We start from the raw sequence: 24,191 nt of genomic DNA, 5'->3' as shown, positions 1-24,191 counted from the left end.
TTAGAGAAGGACAGCACGAAGACACATCTAGGGCAACGCGGGATTCGAACCCGCTACCTCCACGCTACAGAGCGTTTTGTGGGTGATACCACTCTGACAGGGTGGACTCTAGATTAGCAGTACTTTATTTACATCGTACTAATGCTGTACACTTACACTTGCCATGGCTTGTCCTTAGCTCCATTTTCCAGGTTCTATGCATGAAAAGCCACTTAATATTTTCTCAGTCAGACGACATGGACAGAGGCTGAGTTACATCTCCAAACTTCCACACCACAGCCAAAGAGAGGACTTTCAACCAAGACGAATTTAACGTGAACTTTGTTGCGTATACACGTCAGTTGTTTAGTCGGCAATCAGGACATAATCTCTCCGTTTAAAATAATAAAACAGTTTTTATTTACGAGCAGGAGAGGAATTATTAACGAACGTTAGTACCAAGAGCAAAACTGATTTTGACGGTATAAAAACGTCAACATATCGCTGGTTCAAAACTAAAACGACACTTCTGCAATCACTTCTCATTCAAATAACATGAGAAGTCAGTGAAGAAGTGTCGTTTTAGTTTTGAACCAGCGATATGTTTATAAATTTAGATTTTGTTGGATTTCTGAGTGTTTCATTGAAATGCTTTCCTGGTGATTCTTAGATTTTAGCACATCTCCTTAGAATTAACATTAAGAACGTTTAAATTTCGATGTTTTGTTTATTGTTATTATTTAAAAATGAAAAATAACAAGATCGCAATCATCAAAGTCTTTAAAATTTAAATGACAATATTTATAGCAGTTTGAAATGTTTAGAATAATCTTTGCATAGAAACCGCCACCAGTAAGTTTATTTAAAAATTGAACCACTTGGTCGACTGATGTTCCTTTAAGTACTTTATTTTTAGTTTTCAAATCATATTTATAAGATATAATACTTATCATTAACTTCCATACGCTCATTTGTGTTTTCAATTTCCAGAAGTATCTGAAGTGTGTAATAAATTCTTGCACAGATATAATCATTTATTCAGGCAAAAAATATTTTAATACATATTTTAGTATACACAACAGTTTTTCTTTGTTTTATATCTATCCTTGATTAAAATAACCACCTTTAGACACGGTCATGGCTGCGCTCCTTTGGAACATTCTATTAATTGGTTTGTAAACATGTTGGTTCCAATGTTTGCGTTTACCCAATTGAATGATTCCACCCACTGATGAATCCACCTTAGATTTATATGGGTGATGCTAATATTCAGAAAATTCCCTTAACACCCTGCCAAACAACTCATTACATCCCTCCTGTCTGTTTTCAAAACATACAGTGGTCAAATGCATGAATTTGGTCGAACATTTTCCTTTTTAGATCGTATGTTTAAAAATTATACCTTTCTAAAAATTATACCTTTCTAAAAATTATACCTTTCTAAAAATTATTCCTTTTTAAACACCAATGATTCATGCAGAAATACTGAGGCAGTTTAGTACAGCAGCAGTGAACCCTTGAAAAAATCTCCCCTAAAATATTAAGTAATTTGAAGATTTGTTTAGACAATAGTGTTTTTCAAGACAATAGTGTTCTGGCCTTAATGTAAATTTTAAAATCCTTACTAAAAATAAAATTAAATTAAAAAAAACAGTGCACATCAGGCATTACAGATTAATATTTGAGCAAGGAAAAAACAGAAACATTTTCGAAATTTGATGAACAATAATGTGAAAGGTGAGATTAAAAAATAACCAAACCTGTTTGATTGTCTTTGAATAACATATAAGAAATAGAAAGACTTCCAATTTTCGATGTAAAGGTTATATTTCATATGCATCTCAACACTTTGTTTTATACGAGGAGGATGGTAAAATAGAGAGACATGTATGAAGCATGGTGATAAGTTTAAGCTTATAATATATCTACACTAAACATCAAATTCATTGTGATTAAACAGCATTTTTATAACAATTGGTTCAAAATAATGAAGATATTAGATTAGATTGGTGTATTTTTTCATTTTCTCTTCTCCATTAACTTCTGACAGGGATACATAATGACAAGAAATATCATCTCCAGAAAATCAAACAGAGCGATAAGCGATATACCTAGCCACAGTCCAATATAGCCACCCAAGTTGCTGAAGATTTCTATGCTCTGAAATATTAAAAAGAAGTTGATGAATATGCTTTTAAACATTCCATAAAAAGAAGGAATTCGAAATTAAAGAACTCATTGTTAACCATCCTACAGTCGAAACCATTAAAAATGAAACTTAGTGCATGGGAATTTGTCTCAGTTAAAAAAAGGCTTTCAAAAGTTGTTCTTTTTCAGGTGGTATTATAAATAATGATTGTTGTTGTTGTTGTTCATTTACGTCGCACTAGAGCTGCACAATGGACTATTGGCGACGGTCTGGGAAACATCCCTGAGGATGATCCGAAGACATGCCATCACAATTTTGATCCTCTGCAGAGGGGATGGCACCCCCACTTTGGTAGCCCGACGACCTGCACGTGAAGTCGAGCACTTTACGGTAGAACAGTTTAACGGGGACCAATACCGTACACCCTCGGTCCCTACGCAGGCTGATCCAAGTGGTCACCCACCCGCACACTGACCGCAGCCAGTGATGCTTGACTTCGGTGATCTGCTGGGAACCGTGTCTTAACGATCAGTCCACTGTGGGACTATAAATAATGAATTACATGTTTAGCCAAATGCCTTAATAATAGCTGTTAAATTTATAAAATAGCGCAAGCAATAGCTATCAATTTCCATCATAAGATAAAAAATTGGCTTGTTTCAAATTAAGGGGAAACAACACAGTGAAAGTCTGTAAAAAAGAAGGATTTTTTAATTAATTTCTCATTGATTGTGATAAACTTAATTTTTTTTAAATATTATTGTTTATATTTTAACCTTCATTTTATCATGTTACAAATGCAAAAATTAAAAAAATTAGCGCTTATATAATACAACGTTTATAACTTATTATTTTAAATTATATTTAATTTGCTGAATTCATAAGTTTTAAAAGAATCATTCAAATTTAAATCCATTATATGTGTTACCGTTAAAGTATGAAATCCGTTATTTTATAGAATACCTAGTTATGCGATGAAATAACTGATCGTGTCTGTTAAAGTGTGAAACTCTCTTGTATTTCATGGTTTAACTAGTTATTTCATAGAATAACGATCTGCAGCCCATTAAAGTGTAAAATAAGATGAAGTTGAAGTTGTGCAAAAAATCTGCAAATTGTGTTTTAATGAACTTAATGTTCAAGTAGAAAGAGAAAAGTCTAAAAAATGTTTAGAAATTCAAGCGAAAAAGATGAAATTAATGTCGAATAAATCTCATTCTGAAGCCTCTGTGGGGTTTACCGTTCGTATCCCAGTGCCTGAAGTAGACAGAGGAAAAGGTGATGCCAAATCTATTTTAGCTATCATCATAAAAATAACCGAAGAAGGATTTTTCCAATTGGGCACAAGAAACGGCCGCATAAAACAATTATATTCCCAATCCCAGTTCAGTGTCTGCGAACAAAAATTAATTAAAATCGAAGAAGTACCGGATGTAGAAATATCGCTGCTGTTGGTTGCTACAGCTCAAAGTTTAGGTACTGGTCAGGGATTTAAAAAAATTTTCGTGTAAAACCCAGTGTGTTAACAAAAAATGTTTTTGTTTTAGAAATAATGTTCTTTGTAATTCCAAGTGTCATTTTAGTAATCCTTGTTGTAACAAATGATTTTATGGTACGTTTCCATAAATACCATTTATACGCTGCATAAATTAGATAAATTGCTTCTTTTTCATTTTAATTGTCTATCATTAGTTTATTTATAGAATACCTAGTTATTTCATTTTAGATAAATTGTTTATTTTACACTTTAACTGTCTCTCATTAGTTAATTTACAGAATACCTAGTTATTTCATAGAATAACTAGTTAAAGTGTCAAATTAATAACATATTACACACTTTAACGGACACGATCAGTTATTTTATGGAATAACTAGGTATGCTATGAAATAACTGCATTATATACTTTAACGGTAACGTATATATTCTTTAAAACTACATGAATGCAGTTTTCGTTGCACATAAGATTTTAAAAAATCAATTTTTTTTCCATAAAATGGTGATGTTTTGTTAAAAAAAGTAACTTAAAATAAACTACATTTTCGTAAATTGCTCAAAACCTGTCAACTCAATTAAAAAAATCCCTACGTGGAACGAAAACTATATTCATTAAGAACATTATGTCAAAATTTGAAGTAAATCGATTGAAAATTGTACTTGTTAGAGATATAGCAAATAAGAAAAGCACAATTTCGAGTAAATTGAGTTTAAAATTTTCTAATCCATAAAATATAACTTTATATATTACAAATATATAAGATTTTGCAATTAACTATAATGCATTAATACCCCGGTCCATAAGATCCATGCTATAGGATTATTTTCAGGAGTTTTTAAATGTTAGTATAGCCTGTTTTGCTATCGGTCTACCCTCATGCGACGCTTCGTATGTTTTTAGAGAATCAACCGAAGTTCTGTGGGCATCTTTTGAACACATTTTTTGTCTGCTGAGACAGCAAAATATAAATAAGATAATTTTCAAATACATAATATTTCAATGTGTGCTAGTTCTAGCTCATTTGAATTCTCTGTTGTTAAGTTCCAACTTTCAAAGACAAAAATCGAACACTTTAACTATGGATATTAACCAATAGCTGTCTAGATTCTTAAGATACTTTGTTTAGAACTTTACCTCAAATTTCGGTCTGTACGTGTAAGTTCTTGTTTCCATACCATTCAAGTCAATTTCTACTGTAATAATATTTCTGAAAGAATAGCAATAAAATGAAACAAAAAGAAAGTGAATTATTTTGATAATTTGAGTGCATTTAAGAAAATTTACTATATCCAATAAAACGTGAAGCAAATATAGTATTCTTTTTTAAAAAAATTGCTATGAAGCTTGAATCTTCTATTTCTAAACATAGATAAGAGTATGAACCAAGCTGAGAAAATATAAAAAGCCTGAAGCCGTTCAGATTATGGTTCTTGGCACCATAGTGACTTTCTAAGTTCGTCATTTAAGTGTATTATTTGCAACTAAACACCGGATAATACTTAGCTATGTTCAATCTATCCCATTTTGCCATAACGTCATTTACAAATAAGCATGATTCAATTAGAGTCTTCAATTAGAGATTACGAATTTAAGTACGTTTTGACACTATTCCTTACTAGGACACCTTATCTAGATTCTGCAGAGTTGTTAACCTTTTGGTTTTCTGAGATTACATTGCAGCCCTTTTTGAGTTTTTCAAACTTGGTAGATCCAGGGACCCATCAAGACAAACTCAGGTCTAAGGCCCACCAAATTTTCTGGACCCCTTACAAAATATTTCGAAATTAAAATACTGAAACTTACGTAATATTTTGAGTAATTAGTCCTAACAATACAAAAGAATCTATTGAACTGCATGATTCAAGATAAACATTCTAAGAAATTTTGAAAGCAGATAATCTATATTATATAAAACGCTAATACGTACGTATGTATCAATGAAACCGATGATATTTCTTTTCTCGCGTTGGCAACAGTTTTCATTTTTAATTGATGGGCTTCGGCGCGCAAGAGCACGTAGTGAGCATCATATGTCTAATCGGGCGAATTCTCACCGAATTATCAAAAAAATTCTCACAAAACTATCTTCATCGAAGCCGATGCTTTACATCCGGCGTTCAGAACTATTTCATATTGTTTTACAACACATGGTTTTAGCCCTTCGGTGGGAAAGACTTTAAAACAAAACTTACAACAGTTACTTTTCTCAACAACTGAAATTTAGAATAGTGTGATTAAGAAAAATATGTGAACTGTTTGCAATTTCAAATTAATATTGAAATGCACAGGTTTAGAATTTTCTACAGTGAAAAGTTTTCGGAACTTCAGTGTTCAAAAAAGTATACAAAAGCTAGACGTTAAGAACGTATCCAATGAGCGAGCAAAGCGAGAATCGGATTGCGAAGCAATCCGAAATGAACTGCGAAAGCAGTTCCGGGGGTTGGCGAGCGCCAGCGAGCAGGGGGCGAAGCCTCCTAGTTGAAGATTATTTTTCTAAGATAAAGTTTACGTATCTATAAATTAAAGCAAAATATAAAACAATAAAACAATGTTATATCAAAACAAAAATAGTTTGGTGACCACAAACAATTGAAATCAGTGATTTTTGCTAAAAGTCACTGATTAGCTGAATTTTTTTTTATTGTAAGCTGTAAATATTTTTTATTTAGAACTTAAACCAACACAAAGCTATCTCACCTTTCATAAGACACTTTACTAATTTTCGAGGCCCCTCAGAAATTGTGGGCCCTAGGCCCATACCTATTGGGCCTAGGTGATACTCAGGCCCTGGCGTAGATGCTTAAGAATTTACAGCAGTCATATTATTAGATATAATAATAATAATTTCTATGTTCTAATTTCATTTTAAGAAGTGTCTCATCCTAAGAAACTTTCCTTTTAATATTAAGAACTGTCAATCGGTAACTAGAAGTCGCTTAATACACAGGAGCACTCCAGTAGAAAAACTCCGAATTAACTTATTGCGTAAGTGAAATCTTTTTATTATTTTCATGCTAAAACTGTTACTTGAACAATTTAAACATGTGGCTATTCAGTATAATGTCCGGATCGAATTATTTATTTCCACTTTCTTGTAGGTTAAATTAGAGTTAATACAAAGTGATATTGAACGAGAGGATCAAAATAATGAGATACTCTGCAAGTTCAGAAAAAAAAAACTATTATCTCAATGGAGAGAGAATGTTTGCATCTAGGACAGGGGTGGCGAACCTTTATACACCAACGTGCCATTTTTTCTAAAAAATTGTTTAATGAAATCACAGACGTGCCGTCAAATAATTTTGACTTCATGATTATTGGGAAAATAATAATACTAAATACTATCAACTCAAAACTCTTTATTTACATTGAAAAGAAAATACATTTTGCAATGTTTCAGTTATACGCATAATTCAACTTAAAGTAACATTAGTGGGACTTCTGTTATTGCAGATTAAATGACAAATAACTTATATTAGGTTGTAAGATATTAGTTTAAGCAGGACTGTTGATTTTTTTGCTAGTTATTTATTGTTAGCTTGTTTTTTATGGTTATTAATTGTTCTTTTAGCATTAATTGTTAATTTTTTTATTAATAATTGTTTATTATTTTGTTTTTTGTGAATTTTAATTTAATTGTTACATATGCTTCATAGTGTGTGACATTTGTGTAATAACAATTCATAGTGCAATAACAATTGTGATCGGTGGCGTGCCCAAAATATTGTGTCGGGTGCCATTGGTTCGCCATCCCTGATCTAGGAGAACGCCAAATGTATGCCAAGCTCCCAGCGCGAACGTATATCAACATTGCTAACTCTTGAAATGACGTTGCACAGCGTTTTAATAATTCTGTGATATATATCGTTAAGAAGATAAAACGTATTGGATTTTTATCCACAGTGTTTTACTTTTAAAAGCTCTTATGTTTACGTTTTAAAAGAATATTTGTAGAAATTGATGACGAAATAAGACAGAACTATATGCAGTTGCGGATGATTACTTAAATCCTATACTGCAATAGTCTTTTCTTAACTTACAACGGAGTAGAGTGTGAGACACGTGGTTAAACAGTAAACTATTTTAGACTGTTTTAGTGGTAAAAGGGTCTTGTTTTGAAAAAAAGATATATCACACTATTTATTTTCATTGCAAAATGTTAAAAAATTGGTTAAATATTTCTCATGGGGTATTATTCAGTAAAGAAAAATTAAGCTTTTAAAAATAACAAAATGTTAAAAGTTGCCTTAATATATGAACTATCGAAATCAGAGGAATAAACAACACACACACATTTGTCACAATTGAAATTTAGAGTACGTTGATAATATGCTTTTAAAAAATTTTTTCGTAGTTTTATTTTTAAAACAATGTTTTTTTCCTCACAAACAAATATAGATAAACCATGGAAGTGTTAACAAAAAAGTGACATTTTAGATTTTTTTCACCCATGACTGACTTAATATCCGATGACTGAAAAAGTGAATACTTAATGATTATTTTGAGTTTTTACCTTAATTTTATGTTATTATTCTTCTGTCTTTCATAGTGTTTTTCTAAGCATTTGTTCTATAACAAAAATAGAGAAAATATAGTTTATAGAAATTGTATTTAAAAAAAACAACTAAATACATTAGTCAAAATTAAAACATAACTCAAGCAATGATTGTTTTTACATACTTATTTAAATCATATCATAATTCGGTTGTTCTTTTAATAAGGGGCAAATAACACTTAAGCAAGAAAGTCTTACAACATAGTATAATCTGAAGGGTGAATAATATAAAATTTTAACCATCAATGGATTAATATCGCCTTATAAGAAGGCATACCCCTTAAACTTACTGCATTTAATGCTCCATATATAGCAATAAGAGCCGTGATAGCTCAGATGAATAGAGCTCTCACCTCTGAATTAGGTGACCAGGGTTCGAATCCCAGCGAAGGCTGGTTGATACGAATTCCGCACCCGTCTCGTACCGAACACAGCGCTGACGTAAAATCAGGGTAGATGGTTCATCTATTAGTGTACCGCGGGGCTAACCGTGGGAGGTTTTCGTGGTTTTCCCCTTAATATAACGCTAATGTGGATAATTTCCATTCAAAAGTCTTCTACGAAAGCAAAATTTCTTCCTATAATTGATCCAAGAGTTCTCTTGTGTTCTGAATTGGGTTCAAAATTACAAGGCTACGGAGTTGAATTTTGGTAGTCATAAACTCAAAATTGGGTCAGCTGGTCAGTGACGATTTTACAATATATAGCAATAAAACATACCATTTTTTCGCTCTTAGGGTTGCTATTTTTACAGTTAATTTAACTAAATTTAAGTATATAATTAATAATATAAATAATAATATAATTAATATTAATTTTAATTACATACTTAATGCTAAATTTAATTATTATAATTTTAATTAATTACAATATATTATTTCATTACCACTCAAATAAATATGTTAAGGCGTTAGTGTTTCGTTCTTTATTGAATCTGGTGGGGAGTAAGCTTCATCGTTAAAGGATAAAGGGACAGTAACACACTGATCTTGTAAAAAAAGTGGATTTTTTAAGCAAAATAAAGGATTAAAAGCTTCATTCTCTTCAAAAATATACTGATTGGAAATAACAGTCGACATGTTTCAAGTACCTAAAAATAGGTTTCCATTTTCAATTAACATTTTTGAGCGATTGAAATATATCAACTGTCATTTCCAAACTGATATTTTTGAAGCTAACGAAGTTTATTTAACCAAGTAATATCTTTTCGCTTTAGTTACTTGGGATTATTTATTTAAAGTAAGAGTTACTTTATGAATGAAAACAGGTATATTTATCTATTAATTATTTAAGATGCCGTGCAATAAGTTTCAATAATTAATAAAAGAAATTGTGTGAAACTAAAGGTTTTTGTAATTAACTGCGTATTACACTGAAGAGCCAAAAAAACTGGTACAGGCATGAGTATGCAAATAAAGGGGGGTATGGAACCAATCAAAGTGCAGCTCTGCAATCGGCAACGCGTATATAAGACAACGAGTGTCTAGCACAGTTCTAAGATCGGTTACTGCTGCTTCAATGCCAGGATTTAAGTGAGTTTGAACGTTGTGTTATAGTCGGCGCACAGGAGATGGGAGATAGCATATCCGAGATAGCAGTGAAATTTGGATTTTTCACGTACGACCATTTCACGAGTATACCGTGAGTATCGGAAATCAGGTAAAACATCAAATCTACGACATCTATGCGGTCGGAAAAAGATCATGCAAGAACGAGCTCAGCGACGATTGACGAGAATCATTAAACGTGACAGACGTGCAACCCTTCCACAAATTGCAGCCAGATTTCAATGCTGGGCCATCAACAAGTGTCAGCGTGCGAACCATTCAACGAAACATCATCGATATGGGCTTTCGGCTTCCTACACGATATTAGGCAGGTATACCAGTTTTTTTGACTCTTCAGAGTATATTTCTTAAAGTAATCTTGAATATGAATCTCTTTGAATTACCTAAAAAATATTTTACAAACTTTTTACAGTGGTATTCGATTGTTTTATTAATAAACTCGAACTTTAATGCTAGTTCTAATTAGAAAATAGTTTGTTTTTTTTTTAAATTTTAGTTTTGTAACTAAGTTTAGATCTTTGGTGGTAATAATTTCGACAATTTAAGGACACATGTTTATTTAAAGGTGCAATTGTAAATAAAAAAAGAACAAAATAGTTCAAACTAAAGTGGACACAAAAAGGATCCAAATTTAAAATTCATCAAAGTTACATTAAGTTTTATGCCGACCAGTCTGTGTGGGGAACTGGCCTTGCATCAGAAAGTTTCTGGGTTCGAATCCCGGGCAAGGCATGGATGTTCTTTCCTTCTCTGTGCTATCTGTTCTTATTGTGGGAGCAGTGTTGGCCCACCTAATATGGTACCCCTGGAAAAGTAGCCAACATCTCTGCGCTTCAGATGTCTGTATGATGAAGGCCATTCCCCAGCCCGGCATTGGAAAAAAAATTAAGTTTTATCCATTTGGTTCTTCCTTTATGGTATGATGCAATTTTTGAAAAGGTTACGAACCAAATTCACACTACATGGCGAATTTTAAAGACTGACTTTGGTAGAAAGTACTAATGCATTAAAAATATAAGTTTTGTGGTGCAAATTTGTGAAACTTATTCTTAAAGCATTCCTAGTATCTTAAAAATGTTCAATGCGATTTCCTCTACAAAAATATTCATTCGGCAGCAAATTTTGAAAAAAAAAAAAAGAAGTGCATGGCATCTTAAAGATTCACACTATTAAAACAAACTATAAAAATGCAGGTTTTATTGTGAAAAGAGTTTTTGAAATATCTCTGCTACGTAAAAAATTAATTCACGTTAATGTCAACATAAATTTACAGATTGAATAAAAAGTATATGGCAAAAATTTGATGGAGTGAATCTACGCTTAGAAAATATTTACGCTTCAATTCGTACTGTACATTTACTGTAATAAACTATCAGAAAAATAATATTACATAATTTACCGTATTATGACTTTCTGTCACCTTTTGAGAAATTTCATAATATTCTTCACTAGAAACAAGAAAATAGACAGTAAAAAGGGTTAATATTTAAAGAAATTATTTTTAATAAAAGTAAAAATATTATGCTTCAATTTAGGAAGTTTTCAAATTACTTTAAATGCAAATATATTTACTTAGACGAATATAAATACATAAACGAACTTGATAAGCTCACTAATTTTGTCACTAAATCGTAAAATTAGGGTAAATTGTTTGCTCACTCAAATGAAAATTTTCAACTATTAATAAAAAATAAAAATAAAATTAGAATAAAATAAGATAATTTCGATAACAAAGAACCAATTAAAAGGCACGTGGGCAGGAAGTTATTTAATAGGGAATTGATCAAAATAGATTTTAAAAGAAACGAAAAACGAAAAATTTACTTTACACTCGTAGAAAAACATTCTGGTAAAATTACCGTACTTGTATGGTAATAAAATTTCCCGTAAAGAAACCTTTATCCTGGTATCAAATCATTATTCTGGAAATAAAACCAAAATAGATGGTTTTTAGACTATTCATTTAATAATTTTTCTGTTCGTAAAGTAACGGTTTACTGGAAATTCAGGTTTTCAAAATTTTAGTTCTTTTCGCCACACATTTAGTAAAATTGCAAAACTGAAAAGTAATTTTAATCATGTAAATGGTTTTTATGCCATACTTTAAGGTATCATGAAAAATTATGCAAATTTTTTACCAAGCAGCATGGTAATAAAACTATATTTTATTGTTAATTTTACCAAAATTTACAAGCATATCCCTTCGCTGAAAAATACCATGTTTTTTGTTGTTCTCATTGGCCAAGAATCCCGGTAAATTTTACCATATTTACTCGTAGTTCTGAAAAAGACTATTTTTAGTGGAATCGTTTCTGTTTTCATACCATTTTACCAATTTTTTATGCTGCCAAAAAACGAGGACACATTCTACATTGGGAAAACTTGGTATCGAGCGATTCGAACCATCTAGATTGCGTTAGGGCAGTGTTTCCCGAAGTGTGGTACGCGTACCCCTAGGGGTATGGGAACAGTTTAGCAGAGGTACGCGTTCTCATGCGAAATATCTTGTAACAAACGAAAATTTAAAAATGAAAACAAAGCTAGCCATAAAAATTTACAATTACGTATTTTTCTATTGGTTATTTTTTGCAGAGTGAACAGTTAATAATTAGTGGTGTCAACAGCCAGTTGTGATTTTTAACTTTTGTGCAATTTCTTATAGCAAAAAATACATTAATTTTTAAATTAGTGGTGCACAGCGTTACGAAAAATTTAGAAAGGGTACACAAAAGTCATCAGTTTGGGAAGCACAGCGTTAGGGGAACATTAATCAGTTTGATATGGAGATCCCTAAAATTTTATAATTTCTATTAAATAAGTACGTCGTTGCTATGGCAACAGATGGTACGAATACTTTTTGTTTCGATAATGAATAAAATATGTTTCTCTTTCCCAAAATAAAAAATAAAATAATAAAAAAAATACTGCTTTTACGAGAATTCAACTCAACTCGCACACTGGCGGATACAGCGGTTAATAAAGATAATAAATCCCTTCGAATAAGGATATGGAGTTAATTGATTCGTTCAAACGTAAATAAGGAGAATCACATAATTTGTTTAATTGGGTATACTATAACCTACGTCACAGATCGTGTTATTCCTACTAAATTTAAATAGTAAACAGCATTTTCTGCGAACCTGATAAAAGCATCAAACGAAGTGTCTTATTTATAAGTCGCTACTCGCCAGGTTGGAATTGTATTAGTCTAGTTCCTTTGGAAATAATTTATATTGTTGTTTTACCGAAGTTTATGAATTTAGTAAACATATTTAAAACTCAGTTAATTAATTAAACTAAAAGGTAAATGTTATTCCTAGTAAGTGGAAGTAGTTGTGCTTTTTTCATATTATACCCAATTCACACTTATGAAAATTGTTTTACTCTTATTTCCAAGGCAACAGATAGCTTTAAACTTCTAGTAGATAGGATTTATCATGTTAGCTGGCCAGTATGTTAGTCATCTTAAACCGGATCCATTGGAATGACACTTAGTATGAATGATTTCTTAAAAATGACTGACTTCTTAGAAAAAATAATACAAAAATTAAATTAAATATTTTTAAAAACTATAATTTCGAGTGGGATTTCCGAACAAATTAGTTATCCAAAACTTTACAGCAGTTTATGAGTAATATAAATGTAAATGATAGTCGATATATTTACTAGCAAGCGGATCCACAGTTTTGTTTGATGCATTCAGCTGCTTCCAATTCGTCAGTTTTGTTAAACGTTTGCTTAACAAGTAGACCTGCAAAGAATTAGACTATTTAAAGCTTCTTTTAAAAAAAATACTAATCATATGCAACAGAATGAATCACATTGCAACAACTTTTGTAGCTTAACAAATCTTTTCAGTGGTTTATCTTCTTAAGATGATCATATAATTTTTGCTACTGTTACATTAATTTTTGCTACTCTAGTTACGTTTTCGACTATTTTGTTCCTTTTCTCGTTGTTCTTCTCTTTTTCGTTTTTATGTCTGGCTTAGTTTCCAGCCCTGTTTCATTCTGCTACTTCGAATTTGCATTGTTATAAATCTTTTTCTTACTTTAAATTTATCAATTTATAGCTTTATAGCGAACTAATTTATCAATTTCAAAGACTTAATTGATCTAAACGCTCTCATTTATTACTCATATTAGAATCCTTTTAAAATTGGATTTATAAAGAACTGTCAAAACAAGTTTGAAAAGTTACTATTATAAAAGAAAAATAATAATTACGACAATATAATGACAAATTTATAATTTAAATATCTTAATCCCACTAAAATGCTAATTGATATCTTTTAAATAGGTAATAATAGTAATTTTAAAACAATTTTTTTAAACTTTTATATAGTTTTTTAACTGGGAAATAGTAATTAGATTTCCATATCTAATAGCTTGTTTTCATCTTAATTATTAAAGTATAAAGTTTAAATATGTACTTTAATTTTAAAAACCGAAATATCAACTATTTTTACATTTTTTTCAACTCAAGAAGGATTTTTGTGAGATCGTGAAGAATTATTTTGATCAATAGTTTTAAAAACACAACTTCTAAATGAACGCATTTTCATATTTAACTAATTTTATTAATACAGGTGACGTTTCTTAACTAAACTCAATGACGCGACAACCCATAGAGGGCCAAGACCTACTGTGCCCAGCTCAGTTTTCTTGACCTTTGGGCTCTGGGGTGCGAGAGCAGATGTTCCAATTGTGTGATCAGCCTAACGCGGAACCCCTAGTGTTTATTTCTCAAGCATGCTTAGTACACATTATTTCGACCCACTAAAAGGATGAAAGTTTGAGTCAACCTTGCCCGATCCGAGGATCAAACCAAGGACCTCCAGTACGACAGCGTGAAGCGCTACCACTCAGCTACCGGGTGTCAAGTCTAATTTGCTTGTATGTTCTTGAACTTTCTGTTCTTTCTGAAATGCAATTAATCCTGTTAAATTGACACAAATTTGTTTGTTTATCACTTGTCTAAGTTGACCTTAGAGATCAAATACCAAACTGACAAAAATAGTTAAATTCTTGCTTTAAAAGCTGACCATTTGTCTAAGTAGACCGTCAAATTGTTTCTTACCCTAACTTATACAAGTTTTACTGCGTTTTTTTGTTGTCAATTTCGGCATGTATAAAATCCTTAAATTGTTATATCACATAAAAAATGGTTTAATAATGTTTCAGGTAATCAAAGGAAAACAGAGTAAAACTACACCAGTTGGACAACATGTTGATTGCCCACTCAGACAAGTGGTCAGGTTATATTGCCAGTTTGATACTTACTAAAATCAATTTTCGACAGGTAATCAATATACAGAGGTGATCAAATTAACTGGTACAGTAGGTTGTGACAAAAGCGAATTATTTTTACTTACCTACTACACTACACGGTAATTCTTGATTGGGAATCTGACTTAGCTCGTCGATTACACAACCAAATCTTTTTAGAGATAGCCTTATCTTACATTCATCCATGCATTCCTAAATAAAAAATAATACAAGGTGTTTCTTAATTACCACTCTTTATCTTTAGAATCCTATTCATAAATGAAGTAAAAACATACTTATTTGGGGTCACAACTTAATATTTAAGCAAAAAAAAAAAAAAAAAGTGATCAAAATTTTACAAAACTACATCGAAAAAGCAGAGAGAAATTTTTTTTTGGATCCTGACTACTCTTGCAGGGGAACATAGCGTAGTTAAAAATTAGATTATAAGAAACAGCTTTAAATTTCCATCAGCAATCAATAATGTTTATAACTTTTTGATTTCATATTTGACGCGTATTCTGAAAATATATATTAAGGGTTTACTTTTCATAGCACTGTATTTATTTCAATGACGAAGGTTATATAATCTATCTTATAATCAATTGTAGTCTTTTTTACGTTCCTTATCTTGGCATATCATGATTATCTGGGGATGTCAATGCCTTGGCGAATAAATTTGGTAACTTATTGACCCTTCATTAATCTGGTCAAATAAAATGAATTAAGGCTCTCACAGTAATAACCTTTGGTATAGGCATGACTCTTTTTTTTACTAAATATTGACACTTACTTTATTATTTGTAGCCCCAATTCCTCCATTTTCTTTCCATCTCTTCAAGTAATCCACGCATTGTGTTTTATATGGTGGGGGAAGAAGATTCTTCACAACCTGAAATATGTATGGATTTATTCGATAGAAAATTAAACTTTTTTCAGGAAATCAGATGCTTACAGAAACGAATTATAAATCTCAGTATATTTTTTTGAAGTATATTTTTTGAACCCCAAATTAAGTAAGAAATTTTTAAAGCATAATTTAACTATATTAGTATTATTTACGCTTCGAAAGTATTATTTCAAATCAAACTAAGAAAAAGAAGTTAAGAAATTCACTTATCCTTTTCGAGCTCTGCTGCTAAATGCTATTAGGGACTACATGAGAAAATAAAAACCCTTCTGAAGTTTGGTGGTTTTTTACAATACCTTTTCAATCAGTAAAGTATAAGAAAAAGTTTATTTTCACTGTTTTTTAAAAGGGAAATAAATATTACTGCCCGATATAAAAAATGCAATTTTAATTACAGCACCTAAAATAATCGCAACATTATAAGGAGGAATTCTTTTGGGAACATCATACAGAAAATTTTTTTTCATGTCATTTTTATTAAAAATAACAAGCTTGATAAAGGAGTTTCTTAATGGAAGAAAGTGCCAAAAGTTACAGTTTAGTATTTTCAGGAACAGCAGTTTTAGAATACTTTGGTTGTTGCTGTAGTAGCTCATTTACGTCGCACTAGAGCTGCACAATGGACTATTGGCGACGGTCTGGGAAACATCCCTGAAGATAAACCGAAGACATGCCATCACAATTTTGATCCTCTGCAGAGGGATTGGCACCCCCGCTTCGGTAGCCCGGCGACCTGTACACGAAGTCGAGTTTAACGAGGTTCAATACCGCACACCCTCGGTCCCTAAGACTAATCCAAGTGGTCACCCACCAGCACACTGACCGCAGCCTTTGATGCATGACTTTGGTGATCTGCTGGGAACCGTGTCTTAACGATCAGTCCACTGCGGGACTAGAATACATTGAATTGTTTAACCCAGTGGTAACAAACTTTGAGGAAAGTTAGCGCGCAAGGAATGAGATTTATAATGTTCCATGTTCCGAAATATTACACAGCTAAAGGCGTACTGGCTGTTCATGCGCTTAAATTATGATCTATATCTTCACCAGTAAACTTACCAAATTATATAGAAAATCTAATTCCTTTGTGGAAAATTATTTAATGAATATAATGGCTTTAATTTTGAATAACTTAAAATAATTATGTTAAATTGACTCTTAATACACATAATAAATTCAATAATATTTCATTTAAATCTGACTTCATTTTTTTAAAAGCTTATAGAAGCAAAGTCTTGTAGTGGCAGTTTTTATTCTGCGTTTGATTTTCTATTTTAAAGACTTTGTGGTCACTTAATAAACCAAAACAATAAAAATGAATACATGAATTAGAATACCTCTTTAATAATTTCCTAACTTATGGTTAATCTATTATTTACTTTCTAGAAAAACTCGGTGATTTTATTCATTTTAAAATATTTTAAACTGTTGGTCGCTTTTAACCGAGAGACCATAGATTGAATTGGTTTTTGTCTTTCATATTCGGGTCTAATAGCATAATAGCATGTAATATTTTTATTGTAATGGGTTGATATGAAAAATGTGCATACAAGTAAAGGCTTACCTTTTTTAAAATAAATTTATTCCGAGAATTCAGGAACATAGTTGAACCGGAAAAGAATGGGTTTATAATTTGGTTGGGATTGTGAATAGATATCTTGGCCAAAGGAGGGTGAAGAAAAAATGGAAACTCCGTTTCATCAATTGTTAAATTCAGAACCAAATCTAAAGACATAAATGTTGAAAAAAGTTAGCTAATTTACTGCATTAATGCTCAAGACTCAATCTTTCAATTATGTTTTCTAAATTACTACTAAACGTTCTAATACATGAGCAAAAGATTACTTAAAACATATTCTGTCCACCGAAAAAAAAACACGCATATGATTTTGAGATTCAGTGGAATAATATTGTTGCTGATACCATAGTATTGTACGTATGAGAACGATTTTTTTGGGTACTTAATCAGTAACAAACTGTTACCCGTATGTCCTAACTCTGCAACTATCTTACGTATAAGGACTCTAGGTCAACTATAAGAAAATCGTATTATAAATCGAATGAGATTTAATGCGATCTAGAATTGAAAAAAACTCAGTGATAGTACACGATTCATATACAACGAGGCGGAAACATAATGTCAAATTAGTTTTAGTATTTTCAAACAATTGTTTTTAACCCTACGCCATCTTTTCCCCCTCGTTACTATTTTGCTCTTCTAAAAGAAGAATAAACGTAAAATCAAATATTTGATTTTTAAATGCAAAACGAGATACGGAACTTGAATTGAACGGTCAAAGAAATTTTTTATTATTATTCTCTGTTAAAAATATCGTTTAAAAAGTTTTTTTTTAAATACGACGACGTTTGTTACCGTTTAATGAATAATATAATTTATTTTAAGTTAACTCTACTCTTTAAAAGGCAAATAAGCTAAAAAAAGAGGAATAAATTAAAATCTTTTAGTTGCAAATAATATTCTAATTTGAACCTATGCGTTCCATGAAGCCTTTTGTGCGTAACTAATTAAAACCTATGTGCACATAAGTTAATCGCAAGAGAAAACCTAAAACTTAAATGAATTGATTCTTTAATTACCAGACATTTTTGAAGAACGTTTTCCTGAGATTAAACTATTAAGTAAGATATTTGCTCTCTCAAGGGTTAATCAGCAAACTCATTGATTCACTTAAAATAATAGCACTAGATGGTTGAATGATGACAGTTATAACTTTTATCATTAGATTGAAGATAGTTATAATTTTTATCATTAGATTGAAGATAGTTATAATTTTTATCATTAGATTGAAGACAGTTATAATTTTGACAGAAGTTCTTAAGTTAAAACGGTCAGTTACGTTAAATATCTCAAATAAGAAGATAAATGTTTCACCAAATGAATCAATGCAAGTAAGTGAGGTTAAACTTATAACATTCAAGTAAATAGGGCATTGGTAGACTTACTTCCGTAAGACGGAACTGTTAGTGGCATTATATCAGGCTTCCCTATTACTGTATTTATTGTCCAGCATATACTGTTGGCACTTATTAAAGTACTTCCGACAATCATTTGCTTGAAGTTAGATAAGCTGAAAAGCAACATATATATATATATATATATATATATATATATATATATATATATATATATATATATATATATATATATATATATATATATATATATATATATATATAAGGTCATAATGTAATTGCTCTTCGGTGTATATATATATATATATATATCTGGTACCAAGCGGTCACCAACTGGTCCTGCAATTCCCTCACATTGCGAGGGGGTAGCGTGGCAGCACGAATTTGGTTTTCCAAGTAAGACCACAAATGCTCTATTGGATTAAGGTCAGGTGAATTTGGGGGCCGAGACATGACTTGAAAGTCACTGGAATGTTTCTCGAACCAATCCATGACAATTCGACCCTTATGACATGGTGCATTATCCTGTTAGTAAAGATCATCCCCCGCAGGAAAAACTGTTGCCATGAATGGGGTGAATGAGATCTGCAACTATGCTCAAGTAGCTTACAGACGTCAGGGATTGTTCTATGAGGATTATGGGTCCTAATGTACCCCATGAAAACATTGTTTCTGGGCTAGAAACCATGAAAACCTGGGCGAGCCCATTGTTACAGATGGAGGGTGGCCATAATGTAATGGCTCTTCGGGATATATATATATATATATATATATATATATATATATATATATATATATATATATATATATATATATATATATATATATATATATATATAAACAATAAGTTTAAAGCAAAACTCTTTTAGTTATGCCTCTATCTCAATTTGCGCTTTTGTTTTCATATTTTGCAGTGTGGCAATCATGTTACAAAAATATTTTGAATCACTCTTAAAAAAAATTTCAGTTCACGTAAGTTCATTTGATTCCGCTACTCGCTTTATTGATTATGTTTTATGTTTCATTCTGTTTTTTTCCTTATATTTTATTTTCTGTTTTTACGTGTTATTTTTACTTATTGTTGTTTTTTACTATTTTATTTGTTGTAATTTTTGTAAAATTTTTTTGAGTGCTCCTCACACTATTGTATTGATATATTTTTCGTTGGCTATATTGTTACTATGTTAGAAAGCACTCTTTTTTGCGGATATAATGGTGTGGGCTGATGAAAAGATTTTATCTTTTATTTTCCGGATTTTTTAAAAGAATTCTATATTCTTTTTTTCGGATTCCCCCCCCCACTTTCTGTTGTTTTTATTATTAATTTTCTTTCCCTCCCTTTTTTCATTAATCTGTAATTTTCCTTTATTTTATCTTCATTTCGAATATGAATGAATGATGATGAAATATGACTGATATATATATATAAATATATATATATATATATATATATATATATATATATATATATATATATATATATATATATATATATATATATATATATATATATATATATATATATATATATATATATATTCCTTGTCTTCTCCCCTGTGGGCTTGAAATTACAAGTCTACGGAGTTGAACATCGTTAACCGTAAACCCAAAATTGGGTTGGCTGTTTAACGACGGTCATGAACCCATTGTAAGGCTGCAAATAAGTAAATATGAGGCTGCACAATTTGTTAACAATGCGGTCAGCATGAGCACAAAGCTGTCTTACTGAAGCTGTGATCTAAGAGTGAATGGACTTCAAGCCGCCACTGACGATCGTACCAGTCTAATTAGCAGATATGTTTTAGATTTGCGGATATTATGGTTGAACCTTATGCAAAAAAGATGGAAATTTCTGGGTTAAGCATTAATAAAAATTCGCCATCGTTGAGGACTCATGGTGGATGGATCCATCGTATATTTGCTTAAACTGGAGAGGAAAATCACAGAAATTTCCAATGTTTAGTGTTCAACAACAGTAGTATTTGAACCCATGATTCGCCTATCCCAGTGGCCAGCACTGCGAACGTGGAGCACAGTGGACAGTGCAAACTTGGAGCATCATTTGAATTCACCTATCCTCAGGGTATTTTGTATTCTAAATAATCTTAGATAAAATGTAATGAGTTTAAATGCATCATACACTATCTTCCAATAAGTATTTGGACACCTCTGCAAATGACTATATCTGCGGTTCTGAGATACGTCACGTCCTCCGCCGGTATAGATTGTGTAGGGAACAACATCGCCATTAGTCTTATGCAAGATACTGACTGCACTATTTTGGATAACAATGTGCTTCCTACATTGTGGCATTTTTAATGGGTGAACTGTCATATTGCGAGGGTTACCGAGGCTTGGTATGGTGCCAATGGGGTTAATCGAATGGACTACCCTGCCCAGACCTGAACCCTACCGAGAACCTCTGGGGCGAGTTGGGTCGCCGAATTAAGGGGTGTACTACCCGTCCAAAATCGGTGAAGAAGCTTACATGTGTTCTCCAAGCTGAGTGGACGAAAATACCGATGGCCGTCGCACAAGGACTTGTGGAAAGTATGCCCCGGAGGGTACATGCTGAAATTGCATATCGTGGAGGCTCTACTAACTATTGATTATGAATAAAAATTTTTTTTCTTTTCTATCACACGTGTTCAAATACTTATTGGTAGATAGTGTATTTGTAAGTATCGTTACAAATATTTGTTTAAATATAAATTATTTTTAAAGACGAATTTTATCGTTACAAATATTTGGTAAAATATAGGCTATTTTTTGAAGGAGAATTTCTAAATTCTAATATTTCGTATTTCTAAATAATCTTAGAAGAAGTGACTACAAAATTCCTTTCTTGTATATTTTATATAATTTTAATTCAAAAATTAAAAGAGCAACAATGATTATACTCCATTTTTTTAACATAAGATGATTGTTTAAAAACAGACCCATTGACATTTTTCAAAATTGCAAATAGAAGAAATTAATTTTCTTTACAGACTTACTCGCAATCTATGGGACGGTCATTTGCCCCAGTGGAAATATATGCGCAACTCTGCACAAATTTATCTAAAGTTTGTGTATAGTTTATAACTTCTTTATATGGTTTTTGCATCATCCTTTCGTAGAGCCACATTGATGGAACCTATGAGGTGAAGAAAAAAATAAAATGTATTTGCGAAGATCCATTCATGCAAATCTAAATCTGAAAAAAAAAATTACTCATATATCTAGCTCCTGTCAAGCTTTTTTAGCCAAGCTCTTTTAAGTTCATTTCTTTTTTACCATTGAATTTTTGTAATAATTAAATACTAGTGGCCTGCGCCCACCTGCTCACTAACGCTCGCCAACCCCAGAAAATTGCTACGCAATCTTATATGGTTTGCTTCGCTCGCTATTAACTTAGGTACATTGCAAATGCATAAAATTCTAAGAATTCAGAACAATCATTCAAATCCATATAACAACTTTTTTTTTTAAAAAAAAAACATCTTTTTAGTAAATAGTTAAATTTTCCAACTTGACTTTTCCATCATGGCAGCATTTGTTATATTTCCCAGAGGAATTTTTTTCTTCTGCCAAGAAGTGAGCAGCACAAAAACTACAAATTTCGGTCATGGAACCGATGTTGTGTTCGACAACATCAACAGTTAAATCTTGAATGACAGCACGTCGTCTACGCATTCTTTCACCACTACGTCTTTCATAGCTGTCATCAATGCTCTCTTCCAATCTTCGAGCACGCTTCTTTTGATTATACTTCAAAAGCGTAACAGCACGACTGAGACTCATTTTTCAATGAATAACTAATAACAATAATAAAACAAATAAATTCGTGATATAAATCAAAAATCGTCAAATAAACTCGTGAAAAAAAGAGCTTTCGACAAAATACTAAAATAGAGATCTATCGACAAAGACTACTCACTTCTGCCTAGCTTAATAGTATGAGATTGCGGCAGCTGATAGGGTGAATTTCGGAAGAGATCACATTTGGTGAGAATGCTCTCTCTGGTTATTTCAGTTTCCGTTTTTAAAAGCGCTATATGTTGAGCCACCTCAGCTAGATTTGGCATGTGGCATTTTTAGCGGCAATCATTGGTCGATTTTCCAGCGTTGCCACTCGGGAGTTGTAATGAGACTTTTTTTCATCGCCGTGTAGGAGAAATATATATATATATAGATTTTTTTCAAGATTTAAAAGAAAAAAAACAGACAAAATAAAATAGCTATAAAAATGCGTTTTTTTTTCAAATGTATCAATATAACTATATCAGTGATTACCAACTGGCCACCCGAGGGCCACACCCAGCCTGCGAAGCCTTTTTTTGTGACCCACGAAGTAAAATATATTTGATGACATTTTCTGCTGACAAATTTCGTAAAAAATCTTTAAGTGTTATAAGTACTTTTCTTCGTTTAAAAACAACTTAATTTCTTTGTTTCTGTGAAATTTTAAACACCAATGGTGTAAGAAAATGTATTTCTCAGGTACAAATCTATTTCTTATTTAAATTTGTAATTCAATATTTTTGTTTCGAACAACTTGATAAAAAGCTGACAGTAATATTTAATGTTCCTTCAAACATAAAAGAGTCCTATATAAAATTTTGGTAAAGTTGAGACCCGCCATTTGACTGGTGTTTTTAATTGAGGCCCCCGGCCTCATATAAGTTGGAAATCCCTGATCTATATTTACGAAAACTGCACGCAAATGTAAATTTATAAATCGAAACTTTTTGTTTAAAGATTTATAAATCCAATTTATATATTATTTATATTTTAGTTATTATTTTTTATTGATTTGAACTGAGTGTTATACCCCGGTACAATATCTTAGGACACCTAGTTTCTGGACAGATTATAACAATGAGTTTTTCCTTAGAAACCTTTTCCATTTCTTAAAGAAAACATGAAATTCGATGATTTTTGAATAAAAATAACATTGATTATACCTCTGAATTTTCATCTGACTTTCTTTAAAAATTTCATGAAAATTGTTGCAACACATTTTAAGTTAAATCTTATATAAAATGAACATAATTAACTGTGAATGTATCAGTAATATTTTACTATTTTCCACTTTTTCATGCAGAACTATTAGATAATTTTTTAAAAATTATTTTATTTTATTTGTATACTGTATTCATCTCCAAAAATATATATAAAAATGAGCCTGAACAATTAGTATTTTTAAAAAAATAAATAATTAGATCTGTGGAGCAAAAAAATTTTAAATCAGTTTCAAAATTTAAACTTTAAATCAAAGTAAAAATAATAAAAATAGTAAATGGTTAGTTTTATTTCGTTGTTATAGGAAATTTAAGTTGAGAATTAGAGCA

The 24,191-nt window shown here is 31.3% G+C and overlaps 1 protein-coding gene across 1 annotated transcript; it reads right to left on the bottom strand.

Annotated features, from left to right (window-relative positions):
* Positions 1–998: 998 nt before the first annotated feature.
* Positions 999–21,990, bottom strand: LOC107438630 (uncharacterized). Its single transcript, XM_016050960.4, has 10 exons — positions 21,855–21,990; positions 18,889–19,013; positions 17,489–17,649; positions 15,808–15,906; positions 15,122–15,227; positions 13,414–13,498; positions 11,147–11,195; positions 8,138–8,193; positions 4,759–4,831; positions 999–2,139 (listed from the first exon to the last, which is right to left on the bottom strand). Exons 1-10 carry the CDS (start codon positions 21,983–21,985, stop codon positions 1,999–2,001), a joined length of 1,026 nt encoding a protein of 341 aa, XP_015906446.4. The 5' UTR covers positions 21,986–21,990; the 3' UTR covers positions 999–1,998.
* Between the last annotated feature and the right edge of the window lie 2,201 nt (positions 21,991–24,191).

This window comes from Parasteatoda tepidariorum, chromosome 4 (assembly GCF_982258835.1).
Source record: "Parasteatoda tepidariorum strain Cologne lab strain chromosome 4, Ptep-v5.0, whole genome shotgun sequence".
Classification (NCBI taxonomy): Eukaryota; Metazoa; Arthropoda; class Arachnida; order Araneae; family Theridiidae; genus Parasteatoda; species Parasteatoda tepidariorum.
Note: the sequence above shows the minus strand (reverse complement) of the source record. Positions and strands in the feature narration are given on the sequence as shown.